General features: G+C 37.9%; 2 protein-coding genes across 10 annotated transcripts in view; both read left to right on the top strand.

Moving 5' to 3' along the window:
* LOC127424304 (vinexin-like) overlaps positions 1 to 13,406 on the top strand; it is a 69,773-nt gene extending 56,367 nt beyond the window's left edge. For 6 of the 8 annotated variants that reach the window (XM_051669359.1, XM_051669358.1, XM_051669362.1 and 3 more), the window contains 4 exons: positions 85 to 585; positions 10,166 to 10,269; positions 10,417 to 10,523; positions 10,880 to 13,406. In XM_051669359.1, coding sequence (XP_051525319.1) covers positions 85 to 585; positions 10,166 to 10,269; positions 10,417 to 10,523; positions 10,880 to 10,941 — 774 coding nt within the window. In that variant the 3' untranslated portion in view covers positions 10,942 to 13,406. The remainder of the gene's footprint in view (positions 1 to 84; positions 586 to 10,165; positions 10,270 to 10,416; positions 10,524 to 10,879) is intronic. The other 2 variants (XM_051669365.1, XM_051669361.1) reach the window with 2 other exon arrangements.
* A 1,513-nt stretch (positions 13,407 to 14,919) lies between these two features.
* The window catches only part of LOC127424313 (PDZ and LIM domain protein 2-like), a 129,622-nt gene continuing 120,879 nt past the window's right edge, over positions 14,920 to 23,662 (top strand). The window contains exon 1 of one of the 2 annotated variants that reach the window (XM_051669382.1): positions 14,920 to 15,263. The gene's annotated coding sequence lies outside the window, so the exon portion shown is untranslated. The remainder of the gene's footprint in view (positions 15,264 to 23,662) is intronic. The other variant, XM_051669381.1, reaches the window with a different exon arrangement.

Genomic DNA, 23,662 nt, shown 5'->3' with positions numbered 1-23,662 from the left:
CTTAATTCAATTCATTTTGGCCTCTTCTCTGTTTGCCTATTTCACTGTTTTCTTACCTCTTTCCTCTTGGTTGTCATTGTTCAGGGTGAGGTGATCTCTATAACCCGGCGTGTAGATGATCACTGGCTAGAGGGTCGTATCGCAGGCACCACGCGCAGTGGAATCTTCCCCATCAACTACGTCCAGGTCAACAAAATGCCTCGCACTAAAACCAGTGATGAGTTTCCCGCCTCGCCCCTTTCCCCTACCGCAACCTCAGAGACCCTCAGCCCAGGCCGGCCCCTGCACTCCCCCCTTTCACCCTCCTCACGATCCTCTGAACCACATCTTTCACCTCACAAACACTCCTCCATGCAATCACGCTCCCCTCTGTCACCTGCACTGCCCACCACCACCAAACAGCCATCCAACCACTTTGTTTACTCGCCTAGCCCCACTTCATCCACCCCAGGATCACTGCACTCTCACAGCCCACTGGATACGGACACCAGATCACCTGTGTCACCATCCAATCATGTGCTGACATCTCCCCAGGGCCCGGGACTGCCAGTGAATACCAACGCTAACCCTCAGTACATCACACAGGTTTGTAGAAAGAAAGACCATTACATGTTTACAGCTATAAAGTATGTAACAACTAGTTATAGGGCCATATTTGGCTGTATTTTGAGATTATTGCCATCATCCAGTAACCAGACCTGCTTGGCCAATAAACAGAAGTGGGATCTTAAACTATGTTTCACCCAAAAGTGAAAATTCTGTAATTGTTTACTCACCCACTTGTCAGGGCAGTCTCATAAGTGAGGCGTCACCATAGCAACTTTTGCCTGCATGTCATGGACAGAACAGTCTCCTCATTTCTGTTGATGCCATTATAGACACAGCAATATTTGTATATGTGGTGCAGGCGTGTGTTTAACCCCAATATATGCTATTGTACTTAGAAATATATTAGTTTAGTTACATTATACTATATCGGGCTGGAATGGTACATAATTTGGGGTTCAGCCATATACTTGAGGAAACATTTAGGTAGGTATCAAAATTGAACATACAGGAAACCTTTGTCCATACTGAATGTAAGTGTGAAATAATGGTATGCATTTTTACTTCTCTAGGCAATTTAATAGAAAGACTTTGCAATGGTGAAATTGGGGCATGGACTGATTGTTCAATGTTGAACCAGGGATGGGCTATCTCAGGTGAAAGAGACCAATGGGCCAAGTGTCTTAAGATTAAAAGCATAGTAATAAAAACCAAATTTTGGGGAGGCCTAAACCTCCTTTGTCAATTGGTCTATGTACTGTAACTTACTGAAATGTAACAGAGGTTGTTTACCATTCCAAACAAATTACTTAGATATTCTGTCAAATTGTTTAAAATAAGAAAGAGGAACTTCTAGAGGGAGAGACTACAGTAAATAATTTAATTTTGTTCCCAGCCATAGACAAATGTTGTGAAGCTCACCTATCAACATCACACAAGATCTTTTTCATTAATGGGTCAAAATTAGCTCTGACTAAACCTCTCAAATTTGCTGTAAATAAAATGCCTAAATACCTAATGCCTTGCTTGGGCCATTGAAAGGTGCCAGGTTGGAAAGCTGTGGTAGGGCAATATGCTGTCAGAGCAAGAGCTTCCGATTTAGACCATTTCACCCTGTAACCTAAAAATTTGGAGAAAGAATTAATAAATCTATGGAGGCTAGGCATAGATCTTCTAGGATTTGGGACAAATAACAATATATCATCTGCTTAAAGGAAAAGTTTATGCACCACACCTCCTGCTACAATGCCAGGAAAATCATCCTCTTTTCTTATTGCGGCTGCTAATGGTTTCAGGGCAAGACAGATCAGCAAAGGGGAGAGAGGACAGTCTTGCCTGGTTCCCTTACCAAGACAAAAATAATCTGAAATGAATCCATTCGTTTGCATTGCCGCTGATGGATGTTTATAAAGTAACTTAATCCACCCAATAAAAGTGTTCCCAAATCTGTAAATTTCCAAAATCTTAAAAAAATATTCCCATTCCACCCTATCAAACGCCTTCTCGGCGTCAAGTGAGATGGCAGCAATCGGGGTCTGATCATTCGCTACTGACCACAAAATATTTATAAAACATCTAATATTATCAGAAGAACTACGACCACAAATAAACACCACTTGATCTACAGGTGCATCTCAATAAATTAGAATGTCGTGGAAAAGTTCATTTATTTCAGTAATTCAACTCAAATTGTGAAACTTGTGTATTAAATAAATTAAATGCACACAGACTGAAGTAGTTTAAGTCTTTGGTTCTTTTAATTGTGATGATTTTGGCTCACATTTAACAAAAACCCACCAATTCACTATCTCAAAAAATTAGAATACATCATAAGACCAATAAAAAAAAACATTTTTAGTGAATTGTTGGCCTTCTGGAAAGTATGTTCATTTACTGTATATGTACTCAATACTTGGTAGGGGCTCCTTTTGCTTTAATTACTGCCTCAATTTGGCATGGCATGGAGGTGATCAGTTTGTGGCACTGCTGAGGTGGTATGGAAGCCCAGGTTTCTTTGACAGTGGCCTTCAGCTCATCTGCATTTTTTGGTCTCTTGTTTCTCATTTTCCTCTTGACAATACCCCATAGATTCTCTATGGGGTTCAGGTCTGGTGAGTTTGCTGGCCAGTCAAGCACACCAACACCATGGTCATTTAACCAACTTTTGGTGCTTTTGGCAGTGTGGGCAGGTGCCAAATCCTGCTGGAAAATGAAATCAGCATCTTTAAAAAGCTGGTCAGCAGAAGGAAGCATGAAGTGCTCCAAAATTTCTTGGTAAATGGGTGCAGTGACTTTGGTTTTCAAAAAACACAATGGACCAACACCAGCAGATGACATTGCACCCCAAATCATCACAGACTGTGGAAACTTAACACTGGACTTCAAGCAACTTGGGCTATGAGCTTCTCCACCCTTCCTCCAGACTCTAGGACCTTGGTTTCCAAATGAAATACAAAACTTGCTCTCATCTGAAAAGAGGACTTTGGAACAATGGGCAACAGTCCAGTTCTTCTTCTCCTTAGCCCAGGTAAGACGCCTCTGACGTTGTCTGTGGTTCAGGAGTGGCTTAACAAGAGGAATACGACAACTGTAGCCAAATTCCTTGACATGTCTGTGTGTGGTGGCTCTTGATGCCTTGACCCCAGCCTCAGTCCATTCCTTGTGAAGTTCACCCAAATTCTTGAATCGATTTTGCTGGACAATCATAAGGCTGCGGTTCTCTCGGTTGGTTGTGCATCTTTTTCTTCAACACTTTTTCCTTCCACTCAACTTTCTGTTAACACAGCTTGGATACAGCACTCTGTGAACAGCCAGCTTCTTTGGCAATGAATGTTTGTGGCTTACCCTCCTTGTGAAGGGTGTCAGTGATTGTCTTCTGGAAAACTGTCAGATCAGCAGTCTTCCCCATGATTGTGTAGCCTAGTGAACCAAACTGAGAGACCATTTTGAAGTCTCAGGAAACCTTTGCAGGTGTTTTGAGTTGATTAGCCGATTGGCATGTCAAAATATTCTAATTTTTTGAGATAGTGAATTGGTGGGTTTTTGTTAAATGTGAGCCAAAATCATCACAATTAAAAGAACCAAAGTCTTAAACTACTTCAGTCTGTGTACATTGAATTTATTTAATACACGAGTTTCACAATTTGAGTTGAATTACTGAAATAAATGAACTTTTCCACGACATTCTAATTTATTGAGATGCACCTGTATATGTATGAGAGATGTAATTACTCTGCTTAATCGATTAGCCAGAATTTTAGACAATATTTTTTACATCTAACTGGATATGGGAAATTGGACAATAACTTTTACACTCATTTGGGTCTTTATCTTTTTTAAGAATGAGACTGATCAGGGGGCCTGGGTAGCTCCGTGAGTATTGATGCTGACTACCACCCCTGGAGTCACGAGTTCGAATTCAGGGACTGCTGAGTGACTCCAGCCAAGTCTCCTAAACAACCAAATTGGCCTGGTTGCTAGGGAGGGTAGAGTCACTTGGGGTAACCTCCTCATGGTCACTATAATGTGTGGTTCTTGCTCTCGGTGGGGTGCGTGGTGAGTTGTTTGTGGATGCCGCGGAGAATAGCGTGGGCCTCCACACGCGCTACGCTCGCGGCCACGTGATAAGATGCACGGATTGACTGTCTCAGATGCGGAGGCAACTGAGATTCGTCCTCCGCCACCCGGATTGAGGCGAGTCACTACACCACCATGAGGACTTACAGCGCATTGGGAATTGGGCATTCCAAATTGGGCATTCCAAATTGGGGAGAAAAGGGGAGAAAAAAAAAAAAGAATGAAACTGATCAGGGCTTGTGTCATGGTTGGCAGTAGTTCACCTTTCTTTAATGACTCCATGTCAATGTCCCAGTTCTGTGACATAAGATCTAAAAAATTCTGCGCCAAAACCATCTGGCCCCGGTGTCTTACCTGTTGGCAAGGCTTTAATTACCTCAACAAAATCCTCCAAAGTAATATCAGAGTCAAGAAAGTCTTTTTGATCGTTCATCAATTTAGGAAGTTCTAATGGCTCTATGTGGTTGCTGATATCCTTATCGGTAGACTAAGATGTGGAACTGTTAAGATCTAAATAGAATTCTTTAAAGGCTTTATTAATATCTGTGGCAGAGGTAAATATATTGCCTTCAGAAGACTTAACTGAAGGAATGGTGGAAAAAATTTCTCTCTGATTCATGTATCTGGCAAGAGTTTCCCTGTATTGTCTCCCGACTCAAAGTATCTGTCTTGCCCTGAATAAGCAAAACTCTATCTTCTGTGACAAAATAGTATTGTACCTATATTTTAGCTGAGTCAACTCTCTAAGACCATTGGATGACATTCGGCGCTTAAGCTCTGTTTCAGCACTTTTAATACTCTTTTCCAAATCAATTAATTCCTGTGCTTTGATCTTTTTAATGAATGAGGCGTATTGTATGATCAGTCCCCTAAGAACTGCCTTAAGCCCCTCCCATGCCACGCCCACAGAGGATAATGAGGACTAATTGGTTTCTACATAAACATTAACTTCTGTTTTTAACATTTGTTGAAATGCTGGGTCCTGTGAAAGGGATGTATTAAAGATTTTTTCCACCATGCCTTCAGATATGTATATGATTTTCTTTTCTCTATATTTGGCAACATCTCAAAACACACCAAAGCATGATCTGAAACAAATGTTCCCAATTGAGCAATCAGTCGCAAATGTAATAAGTGACATAGATATAAAAAAAATCTATTCTAGACTAAATCTTATGAACTGATGTAAAAAAAAGGTTTAGTTCCTTTCCAGATGGATTCAGAAGTCTCCAAATGTCTGTAAGACCAAGATTTTTACACATCTTCTGTAGTGTCAACATTGCTCTAAAGCAGGGGTCGACACATGGAGAGGTAATCACTGCCACGCCAGCAATGGCGAGAGAGGAGTAGACTATTTTATTTATATAAATTCCGCACCTGCATTCCAATCTACATCTTGATGTAATCCTTCCTCATGATCACGCAGCGTGTTTACATGAGCTGAATGGGAGGCTAAATAAAAAATGTAAATGCGACGAGACTGCAGAATACCCAACAGACTCGTGCAGCGTGTGAAAGCCATTCGCACATTATGAGCCGGCAGTGCTTCACTTTCGGTTAATCGTGCGAGAAACTGCGCTTGCTTTGCTTCGGTCAGGCTGCATGGATGACAGCCTACATTCCGTGTTTCATTAGTTTCTTTTTGCTTTCAGAGCAACACATGATGTAATAAGGAAAACACCACTATTAATCCTTGAGATTTCCAACCCAGCATACAGGTACACTGTCCTAAATCCATGGTCACACTTAGAATTACATTAAATGATTAAAAGAGAAAACATAAACCCACATCGTGGGGTTCAAAAATCGGAGTCTATTTAAAATATAAATTAAACCTGGAAATAAAGTTTTAGGATTTTGCAGGTTTGATTCACCGAAAAGGGCTGAATAGTTGATCGGCTTGTGATGTGCGAATGGCTTGCACGCACAGCTTGAGTCTCTTCACACTTTAATAGTGTTTAGACTCCCATTCAGCTGATGAAAACACGCTGCGTGATCATGCGGAAGGATTACATCAAGAAGTAGATTGGAATGCAGGTGCAAAAACTTCATATAAATAAAATAGTCTGCTCCTCTCTTGCTGTTGCTTACGTGCTACTAATTACCCCACTGCGTGATTTAGTAAAATGTAGTATGACATAATTTAAGATATATTTCAGATTCCACACAATATCGTGATCAGTAATCAAATAATCAAATTTGTGACATTAACTGTGTTAACTCATTTTGTACAAAAGGACAGGTTTTCTTTCATTAAAGCACTTTTACAAGATGCTCTGTGAAAATTCACATGCAGGATCATGATTATTTCATAATTATTAGGTTTTGCACAAATTCTTCACTCAAACTGTTATGCTGATAATATCATTTGTAATTAAAAATAAACAATTAAATTAGAAAAAATTGCAAAATAGAAATTAGGGATGGGCATTTTGGTCATTACTCAGAGTACTCTGACTTAATACTCAGTACTCGTTGAGCACTCGAGGGGCAATGACATGTACATAACTGTATTTATAATAACATGTCTGACAAACATCTTTGGCTGCTGCATTGCGTCTTGTTGTTCCAGTGTATCGTCTATTCATTATTATAGACTGTATAAATAATCTGTTACAAAATGTACAAAAGATTGGATTAATCAAAATATAATGCATCATATTTTGTCATTAGTAAGCGTGCACAAGTTTTTTAGTGACTGTCTGAACCGCTTGACAGGAGACGCCATAACCATTGCGTTTTTGTTATGTGTGTTAAGTTGAAGCTCAGTTTTGAAAACGCTGCATTCTGTTCCATTTAGCTGCGCTCTGTTTAGCTGTTTGAAACACTCGCAGCGCATTGAGTCCACTGCGATACGCCTGGTATGTGTGTGTGTGTCTCCCCAAGTGTTCGCTCCTGTGGGGAAAGCCATGATGCTCCATATTGTTGTTGCTGTGATGATTCATGAAGCGTTCCATTCAACTCGGAGAGTCAGAATTTCCACCTTTCAACTGGGAAAAGTGCAAAGGAATGACACTTTATGTCAGACTTCTAACTTGGAAACTCATGCGGAAATCTTCAACTCCCATTTCGTCGAGATGCAGGTGTGTGTTACTTCACACAAGCATGTCGGCGCCCAGGGTAGGGAGGTTTACAGTCAGTGACAAACATTCACTTTTATTGAATAATATCCATTAACGAGTCAAAGATCTTACATTTAAATGATAATAAAACATGTTTAGGAAACATTTTGCAGAGACGGGTGTTCAAAACACGGTTAATTACACTCTCTTTTGATGATCGTAACGCTAGCATTGCAGCATCGTATATTAGTTTGGTTGCTATGAGACTTCTCTGACAATCCCTCAAAATCACAACGTAATCAATCTCAAAATAAAAAATTAGCTCCCTCTTTGACACGTTTGTGTTTAGTTGTCAGGTAATTGTAACTGAATTTCGAATTAAGTGAGAAGTCACATCATGCATGATCACCATCTATTATCATTTTCCTGATCGATCATAGCTGCCACGTCAGAGTACTCTAATACTCGTGCCCATCCCTAATAGAAATACGTGTGGACTCAAACTTTGGAAAAATCACATCCATGCGCTTGGGTTGGGTTGGCACAGCCATTGACCAGGAAAATAAAAAATGGCGTTCCATGTCAAAAAGGTTGCCGACCCCTGCTCTAAAGGGTCTAGACACTTGCATCACTATGATCAAGGACCGGATCCATTAAAAGATTGAAGTCTCCACCCAAAACCATATCATGGAGGATCCCAGCTGCTTGTAACTTCCCCTCAAGATCTATAAAAAATTTCTGATCATCAGTGTTGGGTGCATAAATATTAGCCAATATTTTGCCCCTGTATTTCAGCCAAAACAATAATGACTCTTCCTAAATTATCTTTAATCTGTTTGAGACAATTAAATTGTAAATGCTTACTTATCAATGTGATGACTCCCCTGCTCTTGCTCCAACCAGAAATGCAAAACACATGCCCACCCCATGCTCTACCAAGTTTTTCAGCATCCTGTGAAGAAAGGTGCATTTCTTGAAGGAACCACTATATCAAATTTTTTATGCTTAAAAAAAGATACAACCTTTTTTTTTATAGGGTGCCCCAGCCCACTAACATTCCACATGGAGAGAAATATTTAACCTATATTGAAGTGTGACATATTGACATGCAAATAAATAAATAATTGTTTACCCAAGGCTAAATTATATAGGCCACAATTCAACATTGATGTAACCAAAAAATCCTTAATAACCCACAGATCAGAGAAAAGAAGCGCTTCAACTTCGCGCATAACAGTCTCGACTGGTGTCCATCCCCCGGAAATCTGACGGTCCATGCACACTCACGAGATTTTCCATGACACCACTACTACAAGATTTCTTCAGTCCGGTGCTTTTTTGCATTTATTTTTTATGTAAACCATACAATTGAACTTAACATAAAAGTTTTCAATTAAATAGCCCCCAGTAAATAACAACATCGAACCCACACAATGAACAAATAAACAACATCGAACCCACCAACTAAAAAACAAACCCTCTCGGACCGCATCAGCAAAATTCACGATGTGTAGTCCATACCACTGATTCAGCATGGGCAAAGCCATCCACCCATTGATTTAATGAAGGCCATAGCTTCTCATAGGAATGTGAAAGTCTTACGTCCATCCTTGGCATCAATTCTCAGCTTAGCTGGGTAAAGCAATGCGAAGCTCACATCCTGTGCGTGAAGTAACTTCTTACACTCTTTGAATCTCTCCCGTTTCGCTTGTGTAACACTGGAAAAGCCCGGAAAAACCATAATGTTGTAATCCTCCCAGCGCAACTTGCCTTTATTCCTCGCCGCACGTAAAACAATGTCTTTGTCTGCCGACCGCAGGAATCTTGCCAGAATGGATCGGGTCTGCCACCCGCTCTGGGAAGCCGACCTTGCTCTTGAGAGGCATCAGATGCATGTGACCGTAAATGCTTTTTAATGTCCCCACAGGCCGACGACTTTGAATTCTTCGACATCCCAGTGCAGTTTAACAATCAAAACTAAATCAGTTCTTACCGAGTAATATTGACTGAAAAGATAATTGTAGCAAAGTGTAGCGGAGCTCCCCACTAGACTGCTTCCACTCACATAGCGTCACGTGACTCCCTATATTCACCATTATTAACAATTGTTTTGTCAGACCAGCATCACAGCCAGGTAACTCCGCCCCTTCTTGAAGTGTCCAACATTCCGCACTACGTTTTGATGGTTGAAAAAGTGGATCATTATAATTCATGTTCAGTGTTAACATATGTACTCACATTACAAAATGCCATAGAATAGTGCAGAAGTGTGCGGTTTGGGATGCACCTAATGTTGAAATGAGTGTGCGTAGGTGTGTTATGGCGGATGAGTGTTACCACAGATGGAAACAATGAAGACTTAAATTAAGCTCTTTTCCTCACACAAATCCACACAAATTGATCACTCTGTACCGGAAGATCCAGAATACAGTGCATGTGTGTGCATTACTTCTATGATCGTTTTAAAGGTGCTTTTCTAATTTTCGAGCCACAGCTCGGACATTCTTTGTTCCCTATAGCGAATGAAATAAAAATGTAACAATAAAGTAATAAGTAAATAATTACAGAATTAATTTCATTTCATTTTAAAATGTTGCCTTGAATAAAGTATTGAAATCACCCGAAATGAATACAGCTTCAGAGTGACATTTACATTACGGACCTAGGGCAATGTATTGGTGGTGCAAGCAAGAAGTCACTATAGTGACGTATCATTATGAGAGTGTACATTTTGCACTCATTGCACTCATTTTGAGAAATTTGTGTCATATGCTATCATTAAGTCATATTACATTGTGTATATCAGCCACCCTGATAACACCTCGATACTGGGATTAGTCAAGAAAAAAAAAACTTTTCGTTGATGGCTAGTAACAACATACAAACATGTTCATAGATCAAACTGTAGACGTGAATGAGTGTAGATACTTAGGCATCATGTTTTGGGAAATAAACACCTTTAAAATATTTTTTTTATTTAGGATGGAACCAGAACAAAGTCTCCACAGCTGAAAGCACAGGTTAAGATTCCTTCCTCATCACAATCTCCCATGAAAGTTGGTTCTACAGTCATTCCACAACAACCGTGAGTACATATTACACTATTCATTACTATTGACACAAATCAAGCAAACATACTGTAGAACTATTAATGTTTTGATTGATTAGGAATTGAGGATTAAGGTACTTTCTGCTGGTTTCAATCTTTCCCATTATTGTTAATTACATTTAGGTTTAAAGCAGTTTACAACTATAAACCCCAGAATCGAGATGAGTTGGAGTTGAGAGAGGGAGACATCGTTCAGGTGATGGAGAAGTGTGATGACGGCTGGTTTGTAGGTAATGGCTCTTAAAGAAAACAATCAAGTCAAGTGACTTGATCCAGTTGTTTCCTTTAGCCATTTTTTCATCGAGAGTGTATGGTTTCTCACTGCCATTGTGCCTTAACTTTTGCAGTTATTGTGGCTTCAGTACAAATTTTTTTTTTTTTTAGACATTGCTGCCCTCTATTTGCTGATTCTGGCATTACAGTGTACTCGAGTATAATAAGTGTATCAATGATGTCCTGAGGACATATAATAAACACTGCCATTGACTGTAATAGAGTTTTATGTGTTAGTAAAGTGAGAGCTACTTTGTGTACGTTTTTTTTTCCTTGTGTAAATTAACACTTCTTATTTTTCTCTTCCTGTTAGGTACGTCTGAACGGACTCAAGCTTTTGGAACATTCCCTGGCAACTATGTGGCACCAGTTTAAGAGCTTCAACAAATTCTTCCAAGCACATTTTTGTCCTTAGCAAGCACAGCCACTGTCACTGCAGGCTCAACCACTACAGTCCGTACTGTCACTGTAAACTCTAAACAACACTACTGCCCCTCATCACACACATATGTTAATATAAACACTATGAATTTTCTTCATATCCACCACTTCTTATCTACCAAGTTATGCATGTGCACTCCTCACCTTGAGAACACTCTTGCCCACTATTACATATGTTGGACACAAAAGGGTTTTTCTCAGTATGTCCACTCATGTTTTGTGATGACACCACACTGCATGGAGCCTTGAAGATCCTTCAAAAAAACATTTATATAAAAAAGCACCAGAGACTGGATGTTGGGCTGTTGAATAACCAGAAGTTCTTCTAAAGAACACAGCTGAAATGTCTTTCTCGATTGTAACATCATTGTAAAATTTACCTCTATTTTTGGTTTCAGATTTGTAACAACATTGCCCATGAACACTACAAATCCCAAGGATACAGAGCTAATATCTGGATATAGACATGGTCAAAACCATCAATTTTGTTATGATCACAATTGTCATTTACTTTTAGCTGGCTTAGCTGACCGCCACTTCATATTATAGACTAGGGTTGCGCTGTATACCAGTACTAACGAAATATCGCAATACCAAAAAATTTAAAATGGTACGATATCATCTTGTTAATTTCGGTACCATATTAAAGTATGCTGCCATTAGCAAAATGTAATGTGAGAGTTTTGAAATGAAATCAAAAACCATTTGAAAATAATAATAAAAAAAACTTTATATGGCCAAGTGTGATCATTAAACAGCAGAAGGATGTAATTTAATGAAATAATATACAGTCACATGCGCTGCATGCCACAGTATGAATAAGAGGCATCTCTCTGCCCTGTCATCTCTCACACACACACACACACACACACACACACACACACACACAAATGTAACACACTACTAATGCTTGATTTTCATGCAGTGTGTCCAGTAGTATCCATCTGCAGAGCCACAGATCAGTGTGTTGAGTGTATAAACGGCTGTGAACTCGGAAATGTCAGCTTGCGAGTCACAGGAAGCTTGATATAACGAACTCTTCACAAAGAGGAAGATCTTCAAAGATCTTTCAAAATAAATGTCCCGCTGAAATGAGAGCTCTATTCAACTGATTAAATTAAATTGAAGACATTACGACAGAAAAATATTACTACTGTATAAAAGTGTAATATTCAAAGCAGTCGCAATAATATTCATAGTAACAATAATATAATATTAAATGGTTATATTATTAGATTATTATCTGTAAGCAATATCACATAAGCAAGTGTACTGCATATCAGCATGTTGTAATTCAGCCATGGCAGCCTTTTGCCTCAGATAATCAGATTGTTTTCATTAATACTGTAAAGCTCTAATGTGCATCGTTATACATATATTGTTGAAAAGTATTATATTTTCATTTGATTAAAGCTGTACAGTATGTATTTAATTAAACACAATTTGATCATAACATTTAATTAAAACATTTAACATGGAATCCAGAAAACAGAAAAGGCATAATTTGTATCTATAAGACTTTATGCAGTTCTTTTAGACAAGTCATTTTCTGTGTAATTTCATAAAAAATCTGAGTTTTTTATTTCTTGCCTAACTATCGAGTTAGTAGGGCTGGTATCGTACCGAAGCCAAAATTTTGGTATCGGTGCAACCCTATAATAGACACAACTGCCATCATTATCAAGTCTGCAAGCGCTTAACAAAACTGTCATCAAGTGTTTTATCTGTCTGTAAATGGTACACAGTTAATGTGTAACAAACCCGGCATGCAACATTTTCTAAAAGGTTTTGGACGGAGAGTGTTGAGGGTAAGTCTGCTGCAGAATTGAGTTTGATATCTTGAGCTGGGTTCCAACCAAACTTCTTTAAACCAGGTCTTGGACTCAAAGCCTATTTAAATCAATGCTTTATTTTATTGGCTGTATGAATAAGATAATTTTAGCACATGCATACTGAATTCATTAAAATTACATGATGCATCATACTATATATTTCAATCATGTGCCCTAGCTTGTGATTCTAAGAGTAAAAAATGACATTTTCAAAACCTGTTCCTAAACACGAAGTCATCTGTTTTATGTCAGAGGCAATTTGCACAGGAATCAGATGATTTTTTCTGTGGGTTTAAGTTAGTCATACAAATTGTTGTTGAAGGTGCCATACAGTATTAATTCTATTAATTTGAATCCTGTATTATCAGCTCACTTTGACGTTTGTCTTTAACTTCCTGTGAACTGAAGTAGCTGACTGCATTATGTTGTACAGATTGAGTTGTTATCACACAGTTATTGAATCATGGAAAAAGATAATATATTTTTATTGCCCACACAATGTATTGCAGTATGTAAGGGACTCACAGAATTGTGATAATGATCAATAAATGGTAAAAAAAAAAAAAATCTGTTGCTTGTTACTTTCACTAACAGCCTCATTCTAACAGTGATATTTTCCTTGTTCAAAATGAAATAGGGTGAATCTCTTAAAATTCTATAAATGCCTGTGTTGTTATGCCCTAGCTGTCGTTCATGAGATAACACTTATTTGTAAGGAGCAAATGAAATAATGTTGAGAATGTGATGACATACAGTATCATTCTGAGATGTTGTTTTAAATCAAATTCATAAAAAAATTTAAAAATGTTTTTTAAAAAAGGTGGCTAGGGGGCCTTTTATCCCACACCAGAGGTAAAAGGCTCACTCACTTGGGGTAAAAGACCCCCGGGGGGGGGATTGTACTGATATAGTGTAGATACCAGGGCAACTTTCGTTTTTCTGTATAACACAAACTATATTTTAGAAGAATATTTCAGCTCTGTAGGTCCATACAATGCAAGTGAATGGAGTCCAGAACTTTGAAGGTCCAAAAAGCACATAAAGGCAGCATAAAAGTAATCCATATGACTCCAGTTGATCCATATCTTCAGAAGCAATGTGATAGGTGAGGGTGAGAATAAGATCAATATTTAAGTCCTTTTTTTTTTTTTTTAACTAAAATTTCTCCCTGCGATATGCATGAAGAATGCGAATTGTGAAAAACAAAAGAAGAAGAATGTGAAAGTGAAAATGAAAGTGGAGATTTATAGTAAAAAAATATATAAAAAATAAAAAAGACTTAAATATTGATCTGTTTCTCACTGACACTAATCCATGTTTAATCCATGTCTTCTGAAGACATGGATTAAGCCACAGAGACCACTTAATAAACCATGTTTAGGTTGCTTTTATGCTGCTTTAATGTGTTTTTTGGAGCTTCAAAGTTCAGACCACCATTCACTTGCACTGTATGGACCTAGAGAGCAGAGATATTCTTCTAAAAATATTCTTGTGTTCTGCAGAAGAAAGAAAGTCATACACATCTGGATCTGGGATGGCATGAGAGTAAATGATGAGAGAATTTTCATTTTTGGGTGAACTATCTCTTTAAGACAATGGAATGAGATTGAAACTTGCTATTTTTTTTATGTTGTTAATTTTCTGTTATGTTTATGTTCTGGTAAACCTTGCATTAGATAAGAGACATCATTTGTACCCTTTTCGTGAAAAGTGCCAATAAACCATGACAGAAGTAAAAGGATAGACATTGTGCACTACAACTATTGTGCAGTTGAAATTAATTTTGACACTGATTGAGACTGAACATATAGTGCGCACAGGTGTCTAAGTTTAATCAAATTACTGATTTCCATATTGGATGTCTTTATTGTGAGTAGAAACTACAAAATAACAACATTACGCATTTGACGCAGACTACCGCTAAGAATCCAAAAACACAATTATAAAACAATTGTTGATGTAGTTTGAGAATGACAAAAATGTTCATGACCACCGTCAGCAGGTGGCGCACTGAGTACAGACTCTTTAATATTTACTTAGGCGTTAAATTCATATTTATGCTCCATCCCACATACTCGACACGCCCCGCCTGCCACCCTCGCGTGCCCACCCTGCAGGCTTTATTTTGACAGCAACACGTGGCATGTGAGCGAGGAGGTCGTGGATGATGCTGCTACATCTCCCACAGCGGAAACATCCTCGCGAAAAGTTTGACAAAACTGGGCGGTGAGGGAATTTGGTACAGCCTAAAAACAGACGCGCATAAAGTGTTTAAGGCAGGTCTGTGTTTCATTAGAGCACGAGTGACTTTTCAGAAGCAGAGCTGCGATTCTTCACGCGTGCGGGGTATTTTGACGTCATCCTCGCAGGTGTCAGTCAGTGGTGTGATTACCTCGAACCGCGCGCGCCAACTCTTTTACTCTGGTAAGTTGTAAATCTCCCTTTCATTACAACAATCTGGGAAATATTTGTCTTACGTTGGGTTGATGATGATCTGGACTGATATATTTGTTTATTTGAGACGCTCAATTAAAATCATATTGTGTTTTTGCATGAGAAACTTGCATCAGTTTCAGCATCCTTTTGAAACGCACTGCTGTACAACATGTTATTCGATTTATTGCGTCCGGAGTCTTCACTAAAAATCTTATGCAAACATTGAAAAAAGTAGCGTTACAGCTTGTTTAAGTGATACAGTGGATCTGTAGTGAAATTCCGTTTAATGTGATACTAAGCAGTTTGTTTGATTTTCCTAACTACACTGCCAAAAAAAAAAATAAATAAATAAAATAAAATAAATAAATATATATATTTTTTCTAAATTGCTCATTATTTTCCTCTTGTTATACAAATAAATAAATAAATAAATAAAAATTATGTAAGCATCCTTAAAAAAAATAAATAATACATTTTCTTGAGAATCAAAATGACGTCTTGCTTACAGAGAACTCTAACACAGTGTAGTGAGGTTTATGCTTTAAAGAAGGAAACACTATTTGCCAATGGGCTATGCGAAATCTACTTGTTATCCCTTTGAATTAAGTTTATTTTTCTAACCCCACCTGGCAAATATTTTTCTCTTGTATTAAACATAATTCTCACTTCATTTTGTTAGGTTACTCTGAAAATAAATGTTGCCACTTTGCTTTTCAAGTAAATTATGATCTATTTGGTATGAACCTGCTTGGAAAACGTAACAAAAAAGAAAATCTATTATGCTGGCAGGGGATGCTGTGCCTGAGGAAAGGCTGAAATGTTTTAGATTCAGTTATGCAGAATAATGTGAACCACGTCACATGCGAGAGCATCTACAGTATGTTCAACCACTATGTGCACATGGCTAGCCTCAGGAATTAGTATAAAAGTCTAGCTTACCAATAGATAATTTTAATAATGTCTTTTTAAAAGATACACTTTCTACATGTTCTACACACCAGACGTTTAGACACACTTGACTGAATTCTCATGATCTTAAAATCCTTTTGTTCTAAAGGCTTATGCTTAAATGTTTTAAATGAGTTTTGAAGGCAAATGTAAATTATAAGAAACCAGATAGTAAGGATCAATGCAATTTAAAAAGCATCCCAGGTGGCTAGGACTGGGTAAAAATAGAATTTTTTTCAGATGCATCACAATCTTTATTTGAATGATCTCTATATACATTTTTAAATCTCAAAATCATTCTTTTACTCAATGCGCAACCCCCTACTACAAAGAGAAAATCACTCGCATTTGCAACCAAATTTTACGCTGTGCAACTAAAATGTCTGTGATTAGCCACTGGCTGGTAAATGTTCAGATTTCACTCACCAGTGATTGTGTAGTATAGTTGGAAAGAATCTTCAGCACCGTATTGAGAATAAAAGTTTGGTTTGACAGGTTCTGTGTGTCCAAAGACGAGATCCATGCTATACATTTGTCATTGAAAAAACAAAACAAACCCTGATCATGCATAGCACAGATGAGATAAAGCCATTCAAGTCTCTCTTGTTAGTATAAGCACATTTACAGATGCTCTTTACAGAACAGCTGGTTTTCTTAAAGAGACAGTACCATTTTTTTAGCATGTGTTCAACAAATCAATGTAAATACTTGTAAATAGTACAAATTATGCATATACACAATAAACATGCAACACAATATACGCAATATTTATTGATGGAATACATGGATTTGTACATTTTTTAAAAGCTAAAATGTAACCAAAATGATAAAAAACTTAAAAAAATTGAATTAGTAGAATTAACATTTTTGTAATGTACTGCACCTAGTAAGACGGTCCCCAGTACAATATCTGGAAAATAATTTCTTATGTAAGCAAGGTGGACATTAACTTAAACTTAAATATACCCATATGAAACGATATCGAAATCATAATCGAATTGAACTGAGAGCTTGGAAATCAGAATCGAATCAGGAAATCTGTAACAATGCTCAGCCTTACAGGTGGCACCTCATGAAGTTGGTTGAGAGAATGCCCGTGCAGAGCTGTAATATTACAGCAGACAAAGGGTGGCTGCTTTGAAAAAGTTAATATTTTATTTATTTATTTTTTGGGTCACTACGTAATTCCAATACTTTAATTTGTGTCATTTTATTGTTATGATAACTTTACTATTATTCTTAAATGTAGCAAATAGTAATACTAAAGAATGAGTAGGTGTGTCCAAACTTTTGACTGGTAGTGTATTCGTATTGTCATGTAGACACAGTGAGCAGAGAGCCGTTTTAAGGCTGGGAACAGGTGAAAGTGAATGATGACTGAGCAGTACTTTTCAATGGATGGGAAAAAGCTAGACATGCTCATGTAAAGAGCAAACCTATTGAAAGTCCAATAGAGACCAGAGATGCTTTTGTACTCTCTATTGTCTCCACCTGTGCATCTATCTCTCTCTCTCTCTCTTTCACACACACACACACACACACACACACACACACACACACACCCACCCACCCACCCACCTTTTTACTCTCTCTTCCTCCTCTTTTGAAGGACACACATTTTTTTGCTTTCTCTCTGTCCATATAAATCCAAAGCAGTAATAGGCCATGGAAGGCATAACATCCACAAATGTGTCTCATAATTACACTTAGTCTCTGCACTTAGACATGACACTGTCAGCTGTGCAATAAATCACCCATAGAGAGACCACCAAGGAAGTAGTTCAGTGCTTTTTATGGTTTTCGTTCTGCCGAAAACGCAACAGAATAACATTCCAGACAGACCTCGAACAATTAGGGCTGGGTGATATAACCAATATAATTATATCTTGATATTTTTCAACCTTTTGATGATATTGAAAATATAACTCTATTTATGGATTTGCTCTGAAACCATCTTTTCATCAGCCATTTTTGAGTATATTTAAAATATTTTATGTATGAACGTAAACTAAGCTAAATTAACCCAAGCAAAAAAAATTAAAATAAAAACTAATAATAAATAAATAGTTCACCCAAAAATAAAAATTCTTCATCATTTACCTTATGACATCTCAGAGTTTCTTCTGCAGAACACAAACATTGATTTTTCTTCTTCTTTTCCCCACACAGCATTAGATAATGTCATCAAATACGCCCCTGACACCATACTGACTGGAAACATGTAAACAAACCATTGCGCGTTTCTCCAGTACCAATGAGATAAAAATCGGAATAAAATTAATTTGAAATATTGTGACCGCAAAAATAAAAAATAAGTGTAAATAGAAACGGAATAAAAACATATTTCATGAAGTGTTATTAGAAGTATTTTTTAAAAAACGAATTAATTGCACAGTTTTCTGTCATTAATCGTGATTACTCGCAATTAAATTATGGTGCATGATACCTTAAAACAAACATTAAAAAATCATCATAAATGTGTTTATTTTATACTTTGTCTCAAAGAATTAGCAAAAAATAGGTTAATCATTTATTTTAATGAAATGATAATGTTAAATTAAATTATATATATTTTTTAGTTAACTAGACACATTTTTACAGATTTTAATCTTTGATACAAGCATATGTATACATGCCATAAAATCAGTAGACATGTTGCAGTTATAATTTGGGCAAAATCTTCCGCCATTTTCCAGTGGACTTTAAAAAAAAAAAAAAAAATAATAACATTATTAAATGGGCAGATTCAATTTATATCAAACTTTATTGGCAGGAGAAGCTTAAGTGTACATTGCCAGTGCATTATTAGATGCTATACATACAGATATAAACATACTGAATGCTGAAGTTTAATTTGCTGAAGTTGAAAATCACACTATAAGTTTCTGTGATAAGATGTGCAGATGAGTCGAGCGTGTACCTCCTGACAATTTATATATGCCAATTTTAGCCACAGAGAGTGGGGAAAAATATTTTTGTGAAGTTTCACTAATTGTACAAATGTGCCTGGGTTTGTTCCTGGCCAAACCAAAAAACAAAACTGATACTGCATTAGTTGCGTAAATGTTTTGAACGCGTTAAATATTAATTGCAGAAATTATGCATCATAATTCCCAGCACTAGTATGAAGATAAATGTAATTAGTTGGCTGGATCCTTCCAACTTGTAAAAAAAAAACAAAAAACTAGTGGTTAGCGCTAGTGGTTCTAATATTACCCACATAATGCGATATCATCAACATTGATGCACACTGTTAATGCTTACATAAGCCAATAACTATTAACGCTTATAATGTGTCATGTCATTATTTAATCTTCGGTCAAACTGTTAATATCGGAAAAATAAATAAGAGCCTACACTAACTCGTTAAACTAATTTTTGGGCTGACGTCTGAAATTTTCCACACTCAAATTTAAAAGCTCACCTTTCACACACACTGTGGACTAAATGCAAACAATTGGTCTAATTGTTTTCAGAAAACCCCCCAAATAAATAAAAAAAAAGACTCCTATTATTCATAAATAATATTGTATGTGTTTATAATCTTTTGATAAACAGATTTTTTTAATCTTTTTTTTTTTTTTTGTCCCAACTTTGAAAGCATGTAATTAGTTTTTACTCTCTCACGTTGAAAATGTTAATTTTGTTCCACTAGATGGCAGCAAGTACCAGAATTGTTTTTTTCTCTATCACATTCCATCACAGTATACAGATCTGAAATGTAGGTGGCGCTTTAACGCATTTTAGCCCTCACAGATTTGCTCATCCATAGACCTTCAGCCTAATTTTCAATTTTTGCTCCACCCTCATCGTTTCATTGAATATCTCGGCCTCTGAGTGGACTAGAAGCAGTAGTCTATAGTCAATAACATATTTTTTTGATGATTTGTTTAGCATGCTTTTCCTGCTCTGGCATATTTTGTTCTGGATATCTAAGATATAACATTGGTTTATTCAGCCAAGCATGCTCACAGACAAGTAAAAAATGGCAAATTTTGCCTAAGGTAAAAGCAAATATAATTTATTTATTTATTTTTTTTTTTAGCTATTTGGGGCTTAAAGCAGCAATAACCTGTGCATAAATGAGACATATGTATTTGATGACTTAAAGAAATCTAATTTCATATTGTGATTCTTTTGAAAATCTTTCAAACTGTGGTATTAGGGCAACAAAATAAACTGTACAATCACATTTCTGAGAATGAGAGCTTTCATTATATATATTTGACTTGTCCAATTAAGTGCCATGTGAAAGACGTTTATATTCAAATTAATATTTCTACCCCATTACCTCTAAGGGGTGCAGAGATGGTGTTCTCTGAAAAACTCAGATTCTAAGCTTTCAAACAATATCTCATATGCCTGACCTATGTAAATGGGGACTTTAATGTTTTAAGTGAGAAATTTTCGCACCCATGTGGACCTAACGGTGGCTGTCCAAACACTTGCTGTCCTTCTCGGCTGATGTCACAGATATCTTTAAATGGCTCCATTCTGGTATATGATACTTTTCATGATCCAATCAATTCTTAATGTACAAAATCAAGTCCCACCCTTTTTGTTGAATACCCTGTTTTACTTTGAAATAGGCCAGTTTACGGAAGTAAAATTGGTTCCCTTACGACTCAGTACACCTGACTTTGCGTCACTAAGCTGACGCTATGGGGAGTGTCCTTCTACACAACCTAGTTGAAACCTTTCTACAATAACGGCAATTCTAAAATTGGCTATGGTGTTTAAACCCCGCCCTTTTAGGCGTGAAGTTGTCCAGTATAAAAGAGACGCGAACACCATTCCAATTTTCTTCCTTCACGACATCTCTTGTCTAGAAGCCTTCTACTACTTGGCCATCGACACACACATAGTCAGCGGGCGGGATCTTCATGGCAACGAGAAGACTCTCTGTTCCCCTGTAGTGTTCCGTCGAACATTTACTCTGCCTTGACGCTTTGCTGGTGAACGGGCCGCTTCAGCTTCCTGATTCCCCGCAGCGCTTTGGCAGGAGTTTTGTATCCTTATAAGCTATTTTGTATATGTGTGTGTGTCATATATATATATACACACACACACACACACACACACACATTATATATAATATACATATACACACAAGATTTAGGTACTTGTGAAAAAACTTTTAAAGTGAGGATTTCTTAAATTATGACATAGTTTTTCATTAATCAATGTCATACAAAGTCCAATAAACAGAAAAATAGCTAAATCAATATTTGGTGTGAACACTTTTGCCTTCAAAACAGCACCAGTTCTCTTACTTACACCTTTCTTGGTTGTTCGCAGATAAAATGTTCCAAGCTTCTTGGAGAATTCGCCACAGTTCTTTTATTTATTTAGGCTGTCTCAATTACTTCTGTCTCTTCGTGTAATCCCAGACTGACGTGATGTTCAGTGGGGGGCTCTGTGAGGGCCATGCCATCTGTTGCAGGGCTCCCTGTTCTTCTATTCTGTTCTATTTGCAAAAGGAATGTTTGGGAGTATAAAATGTATATTTCCTATTGACACATTAAAGTAGCAGATATAAATAACCATCTTAAGACAAATGTTTTTGTGAAACATCTTATGTGCCTAAGACTTTTGCACAGTACTGTGTGTGTGTGTGTGTATGTATGTGTATATATATATATATATATATATATAATGTAGTCTGTAGTGGCACATCTCTGCCCAGCGAGTAGCAGGGCGTGGAAATCATGCCCCATTCATCTTTCTAAGCCGTGTCGACTAACATGAAAAAGCATATTCAGCGGCGGGCCAAACTGGTTCAGCACTCCACGTAATGACGGTGCTCCAAGTTTTCCAAGCTAAGCTCCTCAAACAAATGGATGAGCAGGGCTATGATCCAGAGTCGTTCAAAGAGCTCTACACCGCTATGGACTTAGCGCTGTGAGCCACGAAAGTCACTGCACAGGCAAATCAATAAGCAACCTGGTGTTTTTGGATCGTCATATCTGGCTGACCCTCACAGAAATGCGTGATGCAGGAAAGCCACTCTGTTTGATGCTTCGGTGTCTCCAGCCAGCCTTTTCAGAGGCTCTGTGGATATATTTGCTGAGTGCTATGTCATGACTCAGGCTCAGCAACACTCAGGCTATGAAACATTTTACGCCAGAATGGAGCAGTACTTCATCACAACCGGTTTCGTGCCAGCGCCCAGCTAAAAACCCCACACCAGCTGCCTCGGCGCCGCCGAGCCACCAGTAAAGCCATGCAAGCCGTGGCCCAAACGTAGGCAGCAACTTCAGCGCAAGCCGAACGGAAACTTTTTAACTAATGACCTACTGTCACGCCAAGGAGTGATGCCAGGCGAATGGAGACTTCATCCTCAGACTGTCCTGAGGATTTGTGAAATATTCGGCAAAGCGGAGATCGATTTATTTGCCTCAGCAGAGAATGACCACTCTCTCCCTGTAGTACTTCAAGTCCCAAGCTCCGTTAGGAGTGGATACAATGGCCCACAAGTGGCCTGTGAAACGCAAATATGCGAAAGTCCGGAAACGGTTCTATTGGTTGCGCCGAAATGGCCCAATCAGTCCTGGTTTCCGGAAATGATAGAGCTTCTGGACGGCCCTCCATGGGAAATACCGCTGAGGAGATCTCTCTCTCAAGCGCAGTGCACAATCTGGCATCCCCAGCCCAAGCTGTGGAACGTGCATGTGTGGCCCCTGAACTGCGCACTCTAAACGTGACTCAGTCAGTTATGAACACCCTTTTGCAGGCTAGAGCACCTCTACTAGACACTTTTTAAGCACTGAAATGGAATGTGCTCACTAATTGGTGCTTTTCACACAGCAATGACCCAGTGAACTGCCCCATATCTGAAGTTCTCACAATTATTCAAGAGCGATTGGACGTAGGGCTCACTCCAACAACCCTCAAAGTTTAAATGGCGACTACAGGTGCATCTCAATAAATTAGAATGTCGTGGAAAAGTTCATTTATTTCAGTAATTCAACTCAAATTGTGAAACTCGTGTATTAAATAAATTCAGTGCACACAGACTGAAGTAGTTTAAGTCTTTGGTTCTTTTAATTGTGATGATTTTGGCTCACATTTAACAAAAACCCACCAATTCACTATCTCAAAAAATTAGAATACATCATAAGACCAATAAAAAAAACATTTTTAGTGAATTGTTGGCCTTCTGGAAAGTATGTTCATTTACTGTATATGTACTCAATACTTGGTAGGGGCTCCTTTTGCTTTAATTACTGCCTCAATTCGGCGTGGCATGGAGGTGATCAGTTTGTGGCACTGCTGAGGTGGTATGGAAGCCCAGGTTTCTTTGACAGTGGCCTTCAGCTCATCTGCATTTTTTGGTCTCTTGTTTCTCATTTTCCTCTTGACAATACCCCATAGATTCTCTATGGGGTTCAGGTCTGGTGAGTTTGCTGGCCAGTCAAGCACACCAACACCATGGTCAT

The sequence above is a fragment of the Myxocyprinus asiaticus genome, chromosome 33, assembly GCF_019703515.2.
Source record: "Myxocyprinus asiaticus isolate MX2 ecotype Aquarium Trade chromosome 33, UBuf_Myxa_2, whole genome shotgun sequence".
Lineage (NCBI taxonomy): Eukaryota > Metazoa > Chordata > Actinopteri > Cypriniformes > Catostomidae > Myxocyprinus > Myxocyprinus asiaticus.
This window is presented reverse-complemented; position numbering and strand designations above follow the sequence as displayed.